Genomic DNA, 16,526 nt, shown 5'->3' on the forward strand with positions numbered 1-16,526 from the left:
TTTTAACTTCAACTGGCCATATCATAACGTCACAACATCTGATAAGCTTAATTTTTATATAAATTCATATCTACATTTCATCAGCTTTCATAATAAATTATAATCACCAAGGTCAACTTTAATTGTGCGATATTCAAATATACGCTGCAGGTGGAATTACACGACCTACGTTATTCAAGTTTTAGGCGTGATGACGTCATCAAAATGAAAATGGTGTCAACTCATCATAAAGATAATTAATTTAGCAAGCACATACTAAAATTTGAGCGAAATTCGGGATCAAATAACGGAGATGCGCTCTATTGAATGTGATAACCTAAAATAAAAAGATAAAAAATCCTAATTTTTAAATTGAAGTGGCCATTTGATGACGTCACGTCTTTTTGTACGTCAAAATGTGTACATGAATTCATATCTACAACTCAACGGCTTTCAAAATTAGTTAACAAAATTGGGGGTCACCGTGATGATTTTATTCTAAATGATCACCTAATTATTTTAAAAAAAAGTAAAAAACATTGGTCGCCCAAGACCGGTCAGCACCTCCGGTCAGCACCTCTGGTGAGGCTCCCCTGTGGGGATACGGGAAAATTTTACCTTTATCTTAATAGTGACTACCACAGGTGAGGTATAAAAAGACAAACAAGGCCAACAGCCATATGTCGCGTGCTAAAATGCATAGTGATACCGGACCGACCGACCGACCGACCGACAGACCACCATAGTGAACTAAAAAACAGGATGAACCCTGTTTGTCCCCCGGAAGCACTATGCCGATCGTGAGATGTCGATAGATATCGGGTGTTTATCTCTTATCTTACGCCAGCTGGAAAAACAGCTAGCTAATGTATTTTGGTAATTTGACTTACCGTCTGGTGGAAACTGGCAAACGACTTCATAAGTCATACAAAGTACGGCTAGATATGTGTACAACTTCGATGCCTGTACATTCATCATGTTTCCAATCTGTAAAGAAAAATGTGTTCTTTGGTATGAGCATGTTCTGTCAAACGTTCAATAGGTCACTTACCCTTTCCATTTTAATACAAGATTTGCTGGGATTTGGAGTGTTTACTTTTTATCCCTATGAATACCTCTGAATTTTATTGTTTTCTAGAATGAACCAGTTCAAAAGGAATTATCTTTATATTGACTGATATTTATCGTTATATTGACTGATATTTATTCATTAAAAAGGGACATTGGCATAGCAATACAATTATGATTTAATTTTCTCTTTTAGTAATACTATATCGTTGTGCTATCGTCAGTCTACCATTATTCTGATTCATCAAATGCAAATTTCGGAATCTGTAGTATTTGTGTCATCATCAATACGAAGTACTCAATGTAATGTCTTGTATCCGGGTCATAGAGTTAGTTAATTGTCTGACGTGACGTACGGTACTTAGTGGTATTTGTATTAATAAGGCAAGGCCTGCAAGCTTAAACACATTTTTTCATTTGGTTTTTATACAAGAGTGAATCTCACATTAGACTTAGAGTAAACTCCATGATTTCACTCACTATTTCCTGTGATACTACTACTGACTATACTGTATTACGATTGTGGAAATATTCCTGATACCGGAAATAACAATAGGCCTACACAGTAACTGTACAATACAAAAATACAAGCATTTACAACCCCATGGTCATTGAAAGTTTCACGGTAATACTGTACTGTATAACAAAAGGCAATTAAACAAGTTTATAGAATTACAGACGAAAAAGACCCTTCTACAGAATATCACACCACATCCAAAATAATTATTATATACGGCCAAGATAGATTCACCTTTTTTGGGACCAGCGCTGTCTCTGTTATATCTCTTAACAGAGATGGTACGAGTTGAGTAGGCTACATCTGTTGATGCTAAATGTAAAATAAAGTGTATAATGTTGTGTGTACTTACCTTTATATTAATATATGTACTGTATGACTGATAGTTATTTCTTTACTGGTGATCTGTTGGTGACGAACCGTATTGTGTTGTATGAGTAGATACAGGATGTATTCACGGGCCCATATCTTGTCTGCACTAAACTGACCTTGCTCGTTATTTCTTAATCCGGCTTTTGTATACCGCCTTCGCAGGATATTATTACACCTTCTGGGTTACGATACTCTCGGCCAAAATTGATGGGGCTAGGATGAATTAACAAACAAATTACGATAGTAGACTTTAAAACTTTATTACACTACGGTACTCCGTTAAATGATCTTATATAAAAATTAAAAATATGATAATACTGTAATAATAATAATAATAATAATAATAATATAGGCTGATATGAAGAAGAACACAAATAGTTATTATTAAAACTTATCTTAATGTTGTGCTTGTAGTGGTAATATATTTGTTGCACAAGGAAGCTAATTGTTCTTTTTTCTTCCATTGTGCGTATATAGTTTAACTTGCCTACACATACACACAACAAATTAACAAAATGCAATAAATAAATCATACAATATATACAATGTTTCAATTTTAAGAAAAAAAAGGACAATGAATTTTTTTTTCTTACGTAGTTTATTCATGGAGGTATAGTGTTATACCTCCATGCTTTATTAAGGTTTAATCTAATTTTAAAATTATAGAGAGTTGCAATCATATAGACTTTAGTAAGTAGGCCTACAGGTTTCTTGAGTACTTCGGTGAATATGTGCGCTTAACAAATATTATTATTACAGTACTCGGTATATAAATATATATTACTTAGAGCCTACTAATCGTCTAATCTAATGTGTTCTAGGTTGGAACAGAGATCCATTGCCTCTGCGATGGAGAGTTTGGACAGTCGCGTAAAACGAAGTTGGTCCATAATACCAGTTGAAAAATCATTATAAACGCGTTGAATCCAGTGGTTCAGATTCATTCTGACGCGTTGTATTTGTATCAGCAGGTTTTTTGTTCGTTTGTAATAAAGTTTCTGTCGTTTTTGGTTGCGAAGAAGACGTTTGCTTTTCTCTACGTGCTTTATTAAATTATTCATTGAATAGTTAATATTGAAAGCTATGAAGATAAACAAGCCTTGAAGAGAGTTTAGAATGGTAAAGATATACCAGAATATCACGTGATCAACGAATGACGCAACATAACCAAATATCCATGTTAATCCCATGACGGTTGAAATCTGCAAAAAAACAAATACGAGGTTAATATAACCTGTTTTTGTTGTCATATTTTAGTATTCATAATTAGTGGGTCAATTTATAATGTTAGGTTTAATTCAAACATATTTTGCTTGAAACTTTAAGGTCATTAAATAAGATATTAACATACCCGTATGTATATAATCATTTCCCCAGTTTGTTGATCCTGATCTGATTTTCCACTTCGAACTGCTGCAGTCGATTTCATTGACTTTCTGAGTCCTTTGATTGTGGCCACAAATAGTATAAGATTAGGTACCAGAATAACAGCCAGTGGAATTCCAAATACATACAATGATGCAAGTTCATCTCGAATCCAACAAACATTATCATCACCATACATGACGTCCAAACTGGTACATTCACACAGACTTATACCTACGATGATAGCGACGTAGATGGCTGGCAAACCCCAGCTATAAATGAAGTATTTTATGAAAGATTTTCTCTGTGATTTGCTACTTCTAGAAGATCTTGATGAACTTCGGACTGTTCGAAACGTTTGGAAAAGTTCAATAGCCATCGAATTCATCCAACAAAAACAGACTAACCACATATAATGCAAGAACACCGACATTACTTCACAGAATGTTGGCCATTGAGTAAAATTACCTTGAATTAGTGTCAGAAGCAGTGCAATAAATAAGGATATTGAAACGTTTAAGATTATCTTCCCTGAAAGTGTTCTTAATTCAGCAATGAAAACACGAAGAAGGATCGTAATAAGAAGACTAATAAGTGAGATAATTGTACCGACCACACTGATTATCAATAAAGCACCAGAATAATGGAAGAACTCGGTGTTTTCTTCTGTCTCTCCATTTTGATTTAAGAAAGAACAAACTAGTAAACTCGAGTTGGATGTGTTTGTGAACATGTACTGATGCTTTTGAAATACGTCGCCAGTTGTTTTGTAAACAAGAGTTCCATTAACTTGTTCTTCAAAAGCTTCTATCGATAACTGAATCTGTGGACATACATTGCAAGTGGATACCGACAGAATACTACAAACGGACGACTCATTTCCAAGTTCATGAACGATTTCTAAAACATACTGCTCGTCAGGAATTTGTAAAGATGAATTATCAACATGGATCTTCTTTGTAACATTGTCATATTCCAATGTTTCATTTGCTGTCAATAAAAATCTGTCTTGTTCACAAAGCAGCTCATTTGGAATTGCTTTTGTTGAGCAGTTTTGTCGAAAGGTGACGACATTTAATTGTGCATCAGTGTTATTATTTATCCCTCTAACGACTAATTCCGATATGTCATAGACTAACTGACAATTCATCTGTTCAATTGATATAATTATAATGGTTTTGTTAAAGGCATTTGAAGATTGGTTAGTGTATTCGATGTCAAATGTTGTCAAAGAGTTTGTAAATTCGACAACTGTTGTAAAATTATCAACTTCAAAATCGTATTCATACTCAATTTGTAGAGACTGCTGCTGTAGCTTGCATTCACAAAAGATTTCACTCGTTATATGGATGGCGTTTTTTATACAACCGGTTTCAATGGAAATGACGACACATGTGCTGCCTTCGAGTGTGAATCCATCTTTACATGTTAGTTGAAGACATTGATTAGTGAATGGATCAAAAACTTCGCCAGTAGAACAACTGACTCCCCCATTGGTGTACGATCCGTATTCCGAACTAACAGAGATACTACTCTGATCAGAAAAATCAACTATTACTGTCAGTGACGTGAAACCAACACGACTTGGAGAAGTAACAAAAACGTCACAATTGTAAGATGGCTCATCGTTACAAATTGCACAATGTGGATTCCTGTAAACAGTGCCGCCGTACACTATGGCTTTGTAGTTGGTCAAACATGCTTCAATAACACTTTCATTCATGTAACTAGCGCTACATTGCGACACTGCTGTCGCCAAACATGGACGCCGTGTATCTTGTTTTCCCGATGGTGGTCTAAAACTCATAAAAGGACAATATGTACCATCGTTAATTTGTTCGTGTATATTTGGTGGAGGAGCTTCGGTTGTAATAGGAGGAAGTGTTGTAAGGGGTGGTAGGGTGGGTAGTGAAGGATCAGGAGCAGGGACAGGTCCTGGTACAGGCCCCGGGGCGACGGGCCCAGTAGGATCCTCGCCAAACTCAACCCTCACTTCGTCGTCACTACAGAGATAGCTAACCTCCCATGCTATTACGTCCGTTATCGACACACCATTACATAGAGCGCAATACACGTTCTTATAAATGTTATTCTCTTTGTCTGATACAATAATTGCTAAAAAAACATCGCCAGAACCAGGATTTTCACATTTCTGTATCGTGTCTGTATCAACTGTACTATCGTCTTTACAAAATGCTATAATATAATATCCATCCGAGAAGCTATCATCTCCTTCAAAACATTCCAATTGGTTGGACATCGATACAATTGAAGGATTAGGTTCAGAAGTACAAGCAGACCAGTAATCATAGCAACAGTCACCGTAATATTCACACTCAGTGTCGCATCTACATTCTCTGGCCTCTGAAGGACTACTTCCGCATTTGTCCTCTTCTTGGCAAAGATGAGTGTTTGAACAAACATCAACATCAGTTCCATAAATAGTGAGTGTTTCTAAACAAGAAAAATTGAACTTAACTATATTAGTGGTCATTGATACTAAAGAAATGACACATAGTTGACGCGCACGCACTATTAGCCATCAAATTATTGTTATTTTGAACGCGCGGTGATGTTGGCAACAAGGAAACCAAAATTGTTTTGTTTTCTGTGTGGACCATGCTCCATAGTCCTGATATTGAACTACATTTTAAGCACTTACAACTTTGACTGAAGAGGTTTACAAGAAGGCGTAAGTGCGTTGATTTGTACCTGTATTATTGTGTCCGTGGTTTTTTAAAAACTTTTTTTAAAGATCACCGGAAATACTTAAGACCTAACTTACTGTCTGGTTGAGTGAACTGACAAAACACTTTATAAGTCATACAAAGTACGACTAAGCATAGGTACAACTTCGACGCCTGTACATTCATGTTTCCAATCTGAAAAATAATATATAAATATGAGGACAAGCATGCATTGCCTTTGCTAAAACTAAATGGTGACATATCAAAAGCATAGCAGCAGTTTCGTGTATTTTAATCTAATAAGGCAAGACTTAATAGTCAAGTCAAATCCAACTATTGATGATATAATAGCGTGAACCGGACCCGGATTTACTTTTTTCTATATAAAACGTTAAGTGAACGTCATATATGATGATGTAGTCTAATACCAGAAATAATAAAGTAAGTGTTAGTGTTAACCCGACAATACTAAAAGCAAACGTAACTGTACTAATATCAAGATGGGAGCTAGGCCTAATTATCAAAGAAGATTATATCATGGAGCTATGTAATTGTATAGCTCCCTGATTGTAGAATTACATAAAGCACGACCTTATGCCACCGCAAAATACAATTATCAACCAGTCCCAAATTGGCCTACTACTGTATTAAGGACTAACCTAATTCGCTGGGCCTAGCTTACTAACTTGAGACAGAGCCTACCGAGTAGAACTTGTAGCCGTCCTCGGTTGGGGGGGGGGGGGGGGGGGGGGTCAGGCCATCATTGACTGGCTTTAGCGGGGCTTTAGCATTTCCTTTGCGTGAGAGAGACCACCAATGTGCATCATTTATATAAATTAAGTGTATATGTTGTGTGTACTTACCCCTTAAATATTAATATGTATGCAATGCAAGTTGTTTTCACACGGATCTTCTCATGGTCGACAGACCGTTTTAAAAACAACAGTTTGTACTTCAGTAGATACAGGCATGGCATGATACAGGATATTGTTTTCTCCCATTTCTTGTATTGTAAACTAACCTTGCCCATTGTATTTCTTAATCCGGTCTTTTGTATCATCGTCACAGTCTATTACACCTTTTTGTGTGACGAAACATTCCATATCACCAAATTGTGGTTTGAAACAAATTTATTTAGGATGGTGAACAAACGTGCATTGAGTGCGCCCCGTGTTTAGCTATTCTTCTGTAACTTAACTTAAGTCTCTGGTAGAATCTGGAAAATCAGCGGTGTAGGGTAATGAGAGTCACAGAGTCGGCAAATATACGAGATTACGAGAAAAATACGAGATTAATAATATATTTAACGAAACTTTATTACACTCCAGTTCAAATTGTGTATTAATAATAAAAGGCTACAAAAGTAAAACAATTATTATTATTTTAATGTTAATGGTATAATTCGATACTCAAAAGCTTCCTCAAATTTCACACGATTTGGTGAAGTAACAAAAACGTCACAAGTGTAAGATGGCTCATCGTTACAAATTGCACAATGTGGATTCCTGTAAACAGTGCCGCCGTACACTATATAGCTTTGTAGTTGGTGAAACATGCTTCAATAACACTTTCATTCATGTAACTAGCGCTACATTGTGACGCTGCTGTCGCCAAACATGGACGCAGTGTGTCCTCTTTTCCTGGTGGTGGTCTAAAACTCATAAAGGGACACAATGTACCTTCATTGATTTGTTCGTGTATGTTTGGCGGCGGAGCTTCGGTTGTGGTAGGAGGAAGTGTAGTAATGGGTGGTAGGGTAGGTAGAAAATAGTCAGGGACAGTGACAGGTAGGCCTATAGGTACTGGAAAAGGCCAAGGGATAGGAATGGGAGCAGGTTCAGGTGGCGGCGGGACAGGTCTAGGGATCGGTGGTGGAAGAGGTCCAGTGGGATCTTCACCAAACTCAACTATAACATTATCATCATGACAGAGAAAGATCACCTCCCAAGCTACCACGTCCGTTATTAACACATTATTACACAAGGCGCAATACACATTCTTGTAAATGTTATTCTCTGTGTCCGATACAATAATTGCTAAAAGAACATCTACAGAACCAGTGTTTTCGCATTTCTGTATCGTGTCTGTATCAACTGTACTGTCGTCTCTACAAAATGCTATAATATAATATCCACCCGAGAAACTGGCTGGATATCAATACAATTGAAGGATTAGGTACAAGCAGACCAGTAATCATAGCAACAGTCACCGTAATATTCACACTCAGTGTCACATCCACATTCCACGGCTTCAGAAGGACTACTTCCGCATCTATCTTGGCAAAGATGAGTGTTTGAACAAACAAAACATCAACATCAGTCCCATAAATTGTGATGGTTTCTAAAGCATGAAAAATACAACATCAATATTATTAATTAATGGAGTGTCATGTAAAGTGAAATTAAAGGAAATTCGCAAAGTTAACGCACCACATACGTATAAACATTTTAACGCGCTGCCTGTAACAAGGTGTCCGCAAATTATGAGACAGTGTCATTACATGGTTATCTTGAGTGATAGATACATTTTCCTAGCCTAGTACGACTTGAAAAGGTGAAATTACTGCACTATGGTGTGTCGTTGTGAGAGTTTATAATTATCTTTACTTACTGTCTGGTGGAAGGTCACAATAAACTTCACAAATCAAACGAAGGATAATTAAACGCTGATACAACCAACACGCTTGTACATTCATATTAGCAATCTGAAAAATAATCCTGATGATGGATGCACTTGTTGCAAATTGAACGAATTCCTATCCATCATTTGTTACATACTGGTTGCGATCTATCTATTAATATTCCTTTGTCACTATATTATATTATATGTATTAATTATCATCATCATTATTATTATTATAATTAATGTTATTATAATTGGTTTTATTATTGTCAGTATTATTATATATTCCAAATATATTTGGTTAAAATATATTTATTTAAAATATATATGTGTGTCCTATATCAACATTAATTACATTCGTTATCAAAAATAGAGCGCGATCAGTAAAACTTCGGTTTGTTATTAAGCCGCCGCGCCACTATCTTGATACTAGCTGGTTTATTGACATTATCTTCGAACTTTTAGTCCGAAGATAATTACAATATTGGATAGGAAGCGAATGGTGGCGCTTTCTCAAATTTATGACAAACAACAAATACTGTAAATAATAAAAGGAGTGTTCCTGTCTTTATACTTTTATGCGAGGATCACAGGACATCAGACGCGACATTTAGGCGTAAAATGTGTTAATATTGCCTGCCTTGGAAAGCCATCATGAGTGCTGGTATAAAGAACGTTGGCTTTGAAAATGAAATAGAAATTGTTAAGAACGGAAAAGAAGTTTCCTCTGGACAGGAAAAGCAGGATGAAGAAGTTAACGAAAGTCCGCCTACTGGATCTTGTGGATGGAGAGGATGTAAGCCAATTACTCTTCAGAGAATGGCTTCACCAAGGTGGCTCCTTTTTGTAATTTGTACATTTGTGTTTATTCAAAGTAAGTGTTTTGCCGCCAGTACAGCTGCGCGTACTGTACAGTACGGTAGTGTTTTAATTCATTTATACTTGCGCTCTAAACGTACTATTATATTCTTGTCTAATGGAGCGGGTCGGTGTAGGGGGAGTGGTTGGGTAGGGGAGTGTCTTGGTGGGAATTAGTCGGGTACATCTAAACGTATAACCCAAAGTGTAGATCTGAATTCTAGATTATCCGGGTCCTTGTAGTATCCGAGTGCTACTTCCAAAGGACTTGGCGTGAATCTACCACTCCAGAATGTTTGAGGAAGTTTATGACAATTCTGTTTAGGAATGTATTGACTTAGTATTATTATTTAAGAAACGGATTAATATTTATAAGGGATAGCTAGGCCTACCTGACCTCAGAACCAGGCAATGTTATTTCAAACACAATTTGTCCATTTCTTAGCTAAATTGGAAAATTAAAAACAGCGTATAGTGAATGTTTTACTAGGCCTTCTAAAAAAGCTCAATATTGATATAAACGTCGTGTAAACACTGAGTGCCTGTTATTAGGTCACTTATCTTATCTTGTAACTATATAATGGGGGGATCTCCGAAGAGATAGGCCTATACATACATTTTACCCTGAAGAGAAAAAGTCAGCCAGTGATAAGGCTGAACTGATTAATAGTGAAATGATAAAGTTGAGACATTTTGTAAATGAAAACAAAAATAACAAACCGAGACCCGAACTGAGGTAAACCGATACCATGAACTAAGGTACTGTAGGTTAGAATAGAAATTATTTTCACTTTCTTTCGATCTTTTTTTTGTGGCTACTATAATTACTATAACTAGATGGCACGCTCGCTTCGCTCGCGTACCATCTAGGTCGTGCCCACAGATGGTTCTCGAATACACAGTATTTCCAGCGAGAAAAAAATGGAGATTTCAAATGTACGTACCGCAGGACTATAATACATATTGTCGTTTACAGAAACGAATAAATATACACAATGATTTATGTAGTCAACCAAAATTAGCACCCTGGGAATTACTTCCGAGAGAGAAACAAAATGAGTCAAATTTTTTTATTTGGACTCATTTAAACAAACCCAATTTGTGTTTTGTATGTAACATTAAGGGTTGAGGGATGGGGGAAGAAGATAGGTACAAAGAGGAAACATTTTAAAATATATTCTTATCCACTCAGTAACGAAATATTGTTTTTAATGTTTTATAGGCCTATAAATAATATACCACTAAATACAGTAAAACATTTACGATTTAATACGGTACTTTGTTAAAACTCTCACTGTCATAGTCGATTGAAATAGTAAAGTACATGTAACGATACACCACTACGACGTTTATATATTTTTAAATTATTAATTAATACAAACGTTGAGAAGCAACTGTCAGTAATAACGTTTATTTATTTGTATATTATATGTTTATAATCTAACAGTAGGGCCTACCCACACAGCATTGCAATACTATTTATGTTTATTCTCCAAGGGGGCCCATAAATCTAAATCTATACCTCTATGGTTAAACCAAATAATTAGGAATGTTCCATTCATCACAAATCAATGCATTTGTAAAAACGTATATTAAATGTATCAAAATAGTATTTTTTAAAGAAAATCGGCCTGTCTTCAACATTATGATGCTGTACTCGAACTGTTCAACCGGTTTTCAGCTATTAAAAACAATTATCGTAGGAGGAGATAGGAAAATGCGAAGCCTCTTCGCATTTTTGTGGCGGGTATTTTTCAAGATGGACATCCATTAGACAGTGTATACCACGATCGGAAAACACCCCTATTTGGGGCAAATCGTTGAACCTAAATTCGTTTTAATCGTCAATAACTAATTATCTAACTTAATTTAATTAGTAAACAGGGTTACATCAGGTGGTTAAAATCAGTACCGAAAGTGCGAACCAACTTTATATACCATCGAGTAAAAATTCTAGAAGTAAGGCGCGATTTACCGAATTTTGCCCTTACGTAAATTTATATATAGATAAGTGGCTGAAGGACATGACGAGACCGTTAGGGAGAAGCATGTTATGGAAAGTGTAACATAGTCCACAGCGCCTTGATAACTTTAGTGGATATGTGCGTTTTACAAATTCTTATATATTATTATTACTATTATTTGTTTTTTTGCTAATTTTTGGTTTTTAGTTCATTTAGTTTATCAGCAGGAGTTACAAATGATTCAACTTTCATGTTTCTCTTTGTATTTGGTTTTTTTTTTACTGTCCAATAAAGGTAAATAATTATATGGTTTTATGATGTAATGGGCCTATTGTAATGGGCCTATTGTATAAATTATTATGTGTGTACTTTATTCTTTTAAATTATGTATTTACTACATTCATTACATTCATTTAGATATAGTGACCAATGGGTTTGTGAATGTCTCGATCACCACCCTGGAACGGCGCTTTGATCTTTCAAGTTCACAAGCTGCGTTGATTTCAGGAGGCTATGACGTTGCTGCTGGCTTAGGAGTTGTTCCTGTTAGCTACTATTGCTCCAGTCGTCACAAAGGAACAGCCTTGACAGCAGGTATAGTTGACAGGCAAAGATGATCCGACTTGGATTTTATTAAACGTTGTTCTCACTACGCGCAACGTAACTAATTTGATAGTGCTTTGCTTTTGGTCAAATTTCGTTGCGTGTACCTACCTTGCGGTGCGTCACAGCGCAAGCGCCACGCAAGTGTGTTGACCAATGGCAAGCAACAGTTTGAATAATCCATCGCTCGTGGTTATTTGTTCGCGTTTGCGTCAGTGAGAACCGAGCTTTAAGAAGCTAGAAACTAGAAGTAGTAAAACAATATTGATAAATAAATCCTTATATTTAATCAGGTTTAATTTTATATGGATTTGGAGCACTTGTATTCTCTTCTCCGCACTTCATCGCTCCGAAATACAACTTAAATGGCGATGGTGCCGGTAATGGTAGTGAAATGTACTGTACGGTTGGAATTGATGAGCCGTGCAGCAGCGAAGACGTCACGGATCAGGACCTTTCCAAATATCTCTACGTCTTTATCTTTGCACAACTTATGATGGGATTAGCCGCTACACCTATTTACACAATTGGTATCACATACTTGGATGAAAATGTTAAACACAAAGTTATTGGTGCTTACATAGGTACATATCCCATATCACTGTTAAGTATAATGAACATAACTGCTCTTGGAAATAAGTAAATGAGTACCAACTTTAAATTAATTAATTACAAAAGTATGTGCCATATCAAACGAACAATATTTATACTTATGCTCTATGGAACGCCTCCTCTGCCTTCAGTTTACTGCATGATCATTGGTGTGTACTGCATGATATATGTGAACTGAAGGCAGAGGAGGCATTCCATAATGCTTATACATAATATATTATAGTTTTGTATTATGAAGCTGTGTAAAATATCACACCGGAAATCCTTTTTAATAGGTGTGTTTTTAATGGTGGCAATCTTGTCTGGAGCCCTGGGATATATTATTGGTGGAATAATCTTAAACAGTGTCTATGTCAACGTACTTGAAGACTGGTAGGCATCACATTTTATTTGATCTGCAGCCTGGCGTGGTAGCAAACAAAAGCGACCCGAACGAACCACTCTATTATTGTAAATGTTCGTGTATGTTTACACATTGTGACTTGTACAATGAAATGTTAAAAATTAATATCTTTCTAGGCCAACAGATGTTTTACCGGGTCAGTGGATGGGTGCCTGGTGGATTGGCTTTGTCTTTTTTGGATTCTCGAGTTTTCTTGCAGCCATACCAATGAGCTGTTTCCCATCATATTTGCCTGGTAAGTTCGCCTGCTGGCAGCACTATGTTGAGACACTGAATAACAATTTAATCATGTTGCATTGAAATCCAAATTCGGATGTCAATGTGGCGTAAAGTGTGTTATTTTAGTCTCCGCCAACCCACTTTTATTTCACTTATGTACAACTTAACTTTAGTCATTTGTTGTGTATTGAAAATATCAAAATCAACAAACAAAGGCAAAATAATAAAAACTGAATCATTGCATATCACCTCATAATAGGTTACGATAAAGTGCATCAAGAGAAAGTAGAAGCATCTCAGATGAAAGGGGACGATGAGATGATTATTTCTAGAACAGACTTTGGAAAATGGAAAGAGCTGCCTTCTGCAATATGGCGCTTGTTAAGAAATACCACGTATATGCTTGTATCTCTTGGATCTTGTTTCCAGGCTATCATCAAAATGGGAGTTGTAGTGTTCTTGCCGAAATTGTTGGAAACAATGTTCTTATTGAGTGCCGGGACGGCGGCATCCATAACAGGTATTTACAGTCTAATTTACCTCAGTTACAGTACGCCAATGCTTATTTGAATGATCTCTATAGTATTCTAATTGTTGTATATTATAGGTGGCCTCGGAACGACTGTTGGTGTAATATCTACAATCTTAGTTGGTTGGGCAATCAAAAGATGGAAATTGAGCTTATTTGGAATGTTGAAATTGGTAATAGTGTCAGCAGTTGTCATAACGGTGACCATATTTTCGTTTTTTCTGAAGTGCCCGGAACCGCCATTGGCCGGTGTCTCGGAGGCTTACACCCCGTCCCATATGAGGTAAGTTATTCAAATTAATTAATTTTTTACGAACTCCTTGGGAAAATGGGTGCACCGATGTACATTAAATTATATTTCTATATTCATTTTTAGTAAAGTTGATTTAAACGCAGAGTGTAATGAGGATTGTCCATGTACCGATACAACTTATGATGCTGTCTGTGGGTCCGACGGCCGGGTGTATTTCGACGCCTGTTATGCCGGGTGCAAAATGTACAATGAACAGGTATTGTGTGAAAAGAAAATTTAAAAGAAAGTTAAAGTTAAGTTTAATTAATAATGTGAATAAAAGAGGTGTTTACGCCAAAAAAGAAAGAAAAAACGTTTAATTCCCCTGTACTTATATATTTTAGGGAATTACTATTTTGCTGTTGAGTTTGCAGAGTAAATACCATGTTTACGAAATCCAATGTTTTAATCAATCAACGCTTAAGTTTAAATCTTTTTGGCAGGCCAAAACGTTTTATAACTGCTCGTGCGTACCAAATGACGATGTTGTTGGTGTAGGCTCTGCATCTGTGGGCGCATGCGCAACCATGACTTGTGCAACTCTGTACATCTTCCTTGCCGTGTTATGTATAAATGTCGCATGTACGTTTATACCAGGGCCACCACTCGATAACATTACATTAAGGTAAGAGGTTTTCTAAAACCAGGCTTCCACTACTATAGGCCTACGCGCTTCACAAGTTACCTATCTCAGATTGTTCTTTGTAGAATGTATTGGCTAGACCTTTATGAATGGAAACATGTTAGTAGGGAGAAATCTATTTATCTAACAAAATTGTCCTTTTTCAGGTGTGTTTCACATGATCAGCGATCGCTTGCCCTTGCTGTTCAATGGGTCCTGGCTCGTTGTCTTGGTACGATACCAGGCCCTTTCCTATTTGGCAGTATGCTTGATATCAGCTGTATTTTATGGAATAGAAACTGCGATGGTTCCCGTGGAAGATGTCATAGATACGATCGCTCGCTTCTTAGTATATTAATTGTCGGTTCGTCAGTCGTCTGCAGTTTCATAAGTCTATTTTTTTACGGTTTTGCTTATTTCTCGCATAAAAGACGAACAACGAAAGCATCAAGTGAAGTAAAGGTGTCATTAGAAACCAAAAATACCCAGTTTTAACATTTTAAATATGCAACCTAAAGGGTCTTTCACACCTGTTCCAACACGGTTCAAATCGAACGTCAATGTTTCGTAGTATAGTTTGGCGCATAGCTGCGTGGAGCGTCGGTCGTGAAAACGCGTTCGATTTGATTTGCCGGCTCCGAACCGTGCCGGAACATGTGTGAAAGACCCTTAACTGCGGTATGGTTTGGTCAGCTATCAAGTGATGTAAAATTGTCTGTGTATCAGCAAAAAGTGAACTTTAGATGCTGAAGAAGAAACGTTTACCGCAGGTAGTTGATGCCAGAGCCATATATATAAAGAGTTACGACATTGAAGATTAGAAGCCATGTTTGTGTCAAAGAATTCGCACGCTGAGGGCGCGCGCATCTTATTTGTATAGCGTTTTCCTGTAGTTCTTGCTTTATTTTTAGATTTAGACAGGTAGTTGATGCCGTCAACGTCATGCGATGCTTTGTGTTTTCTCTTTATCTGTAGGCCTACTTTTTAATAGCGCATACATACAATACTATTGCTTATCTGTAGATTTATCGTTTATGAATTAATGGTTCATTGATTGAACTGACACGAATGGTATACAAACGAAATTATATATTATAAATAATTAACATTATATCAATAATAATGTGTATATACTATAAATAAAGGTAAGGTAAAGGTGAGTCCCGTATTCTCTGAACGTAGGGGAATGAGCTGTTAGGAGCTCATTGTACTAAGCCTCGGCATTATGTGGTAGCGGGGTGGCCAGTTTCTTTCCACGCCGCCTTTTTTCTCTAGTATTTTCAACCAGGTACTCATTTACAGCTGAGTGGACTGGGAGTTGTCGGGAATTGAACCCGGGTCTATCTGTATATGACAGTCAAGTGTCCTAACCACTCGGATATCCAACTATAAATAAGAAGCGTAAAATTCGGAATTCAATCATTATGTGTAAAGTTTGGTATGATACTGAATATAGGGGGCGTGCATGCTAAAATCGTTTTTTGCGCGTCTTCGAAGCCACCACACGCATTCGCAATAGACATTCGAACTTGATATTAGACGGTTGGTCTTGTTGAACTAGAATTATGAACTCTACAATACGTTAGTCTTTAAATTAACTCATTAGAATAATAAACATCACACTACAAAGTTTCAAACTTATAACACAGGCTGTAACGAGAGGCTAAAAACAGACGATCGAGGCAAAGATGCTTTAAATATAATTATCAATATAAAGTATGACAATCATTATCTATGCTGGGGAATTTGGATAGGTGGTAAACATTTAAAATTTCCGACGAGGTACTTCTCGTCTCATCCTGGTAACGGCTCTC

At 36.6% G+C, this 16,526-nt stretch overlaps 2 protein-coding genes across 3 annotated transcripts; one reads left to right on the forward strand and one right to left on the reverse strand.

The window, feature by feature from the left end:
* Positions 1-2,205: 2,205 nt before the first annotated feature.
* Positions 2,206-8,267, reverse strand: LOC140060691 (uncharacterized). Of its 2 annotated transcripts, XM_072107007.1 has the most exons (4): positions 6,852-8,267; positions 6,087-6,183; positions 3,288-5,755; positions 2,206-3,138 (listed from the first exon to the last, which is right to left on the reverse strand). In XM_072107007.1, the coding sequence occupies exons 2-4, from the start codon at positions 6,172-6,174 to the stop codon at positions 2,731-2,733; spliced, it is 2,964 nt and encodes a 987-aa protein (XP_071963108.1). In that variant the 5' UTR covers positions 6,175-6,183; positions 6,852-8,267; the 3' UTR covers positions 2,206-2,730. The 2 variants fall into 2 exon arrangements, with proteins under 2 accessions (XP_071963108.1, XP_071963107.1); XM_072107006.1 differs by lacking the exon at positions 6,852-8,267 and having other exon boundaries at positions 6,087-6,678.
* A 969-nt stretch (positions 8,268-9,236) lies between these two features.
* LOC140060896 (solute carrier organic anion transporter family member 4A1-like) lies at positions 9,237-16,429 on the forward strand. Its single transcript, XM_072107263.1, has 10 exons — positions 9,237-9,484; positions 11,850-12,026; positions 12,329-12,619; positions 12,923-13,019; positions 13,167-13,285; positions 13,529-13,789; positions 13,877-14,081; positions 14,175-14,307; positions 14,534-14,715; positions 14,880-16,429. Exons 1-10 carry the CDS (start codon positions 9,265-9,267, stop codon positions 15,205-15,207), a joined length of 2,013 nt encoding a protein of 670 aa, XP_071963364.1. The 5' UTR covers positions 9,237-9,264; the 3' UTR covers positions 15,208-16,429.
* The last annotated feature ends 97 nt before the right edge of the window (positions 16,430-16,526 follow it).

This window comes from Antedon mediterranea, chromosome 10, assembly GCF_964355755.1.
Source record: "Antedon mediterranea chromosome 10, ecAntMedi1.1, whole genome shotgun sequence".
Lineage (NCBI taxonomy): Eukaryota > Metazoa > Echinodermata > Crinoidea > Comatulida > Antedonidae > Antedon > Antedon mediterranea.

Coding starts and splice junctions, on each gene's coding strand:
- LOC140060896 (XM_072107263.1), top strand. CDS start 9,265: ATGAGTGCTGGTATAAAGAACGTTGGCTTTGAAAATGAAATAGAAATT. Junction 12,027..12,328: donor AGGAACAGCCTTGACAGCAG/GTATAGTTGACA, acceptor ATATTTAATCAG/GTTTAATTTTATATGGATTT. Junction 13,020..13,166: donor GTCAACGTACTTGAAGACTG/GTAGGCATCACA, acceptor ATATCTTTCTAG/GCCAACAGATGTTTTACCGG.
- LOC140060691 (XM_072107006.1), bottom strand. CDS start 6,249: ATGTCACCATTTAGTTTTAGCAAAGGCAATGCATGCTTGTCCTCATAT. Junction 5,756..6,086: donor TCAGTTCACTCAACCAGACA/GTAAGTTAGGTC, acceptor TTTCTTGTTTAG/AAACACTCACTATTTATGGA. Junction 3,139..3,287: donor AAATGATTATATACATACGG/GTATGTTAATAT, acceptor GTTTTTTTGCAG/ATTTCAACCGTCATGGGATT.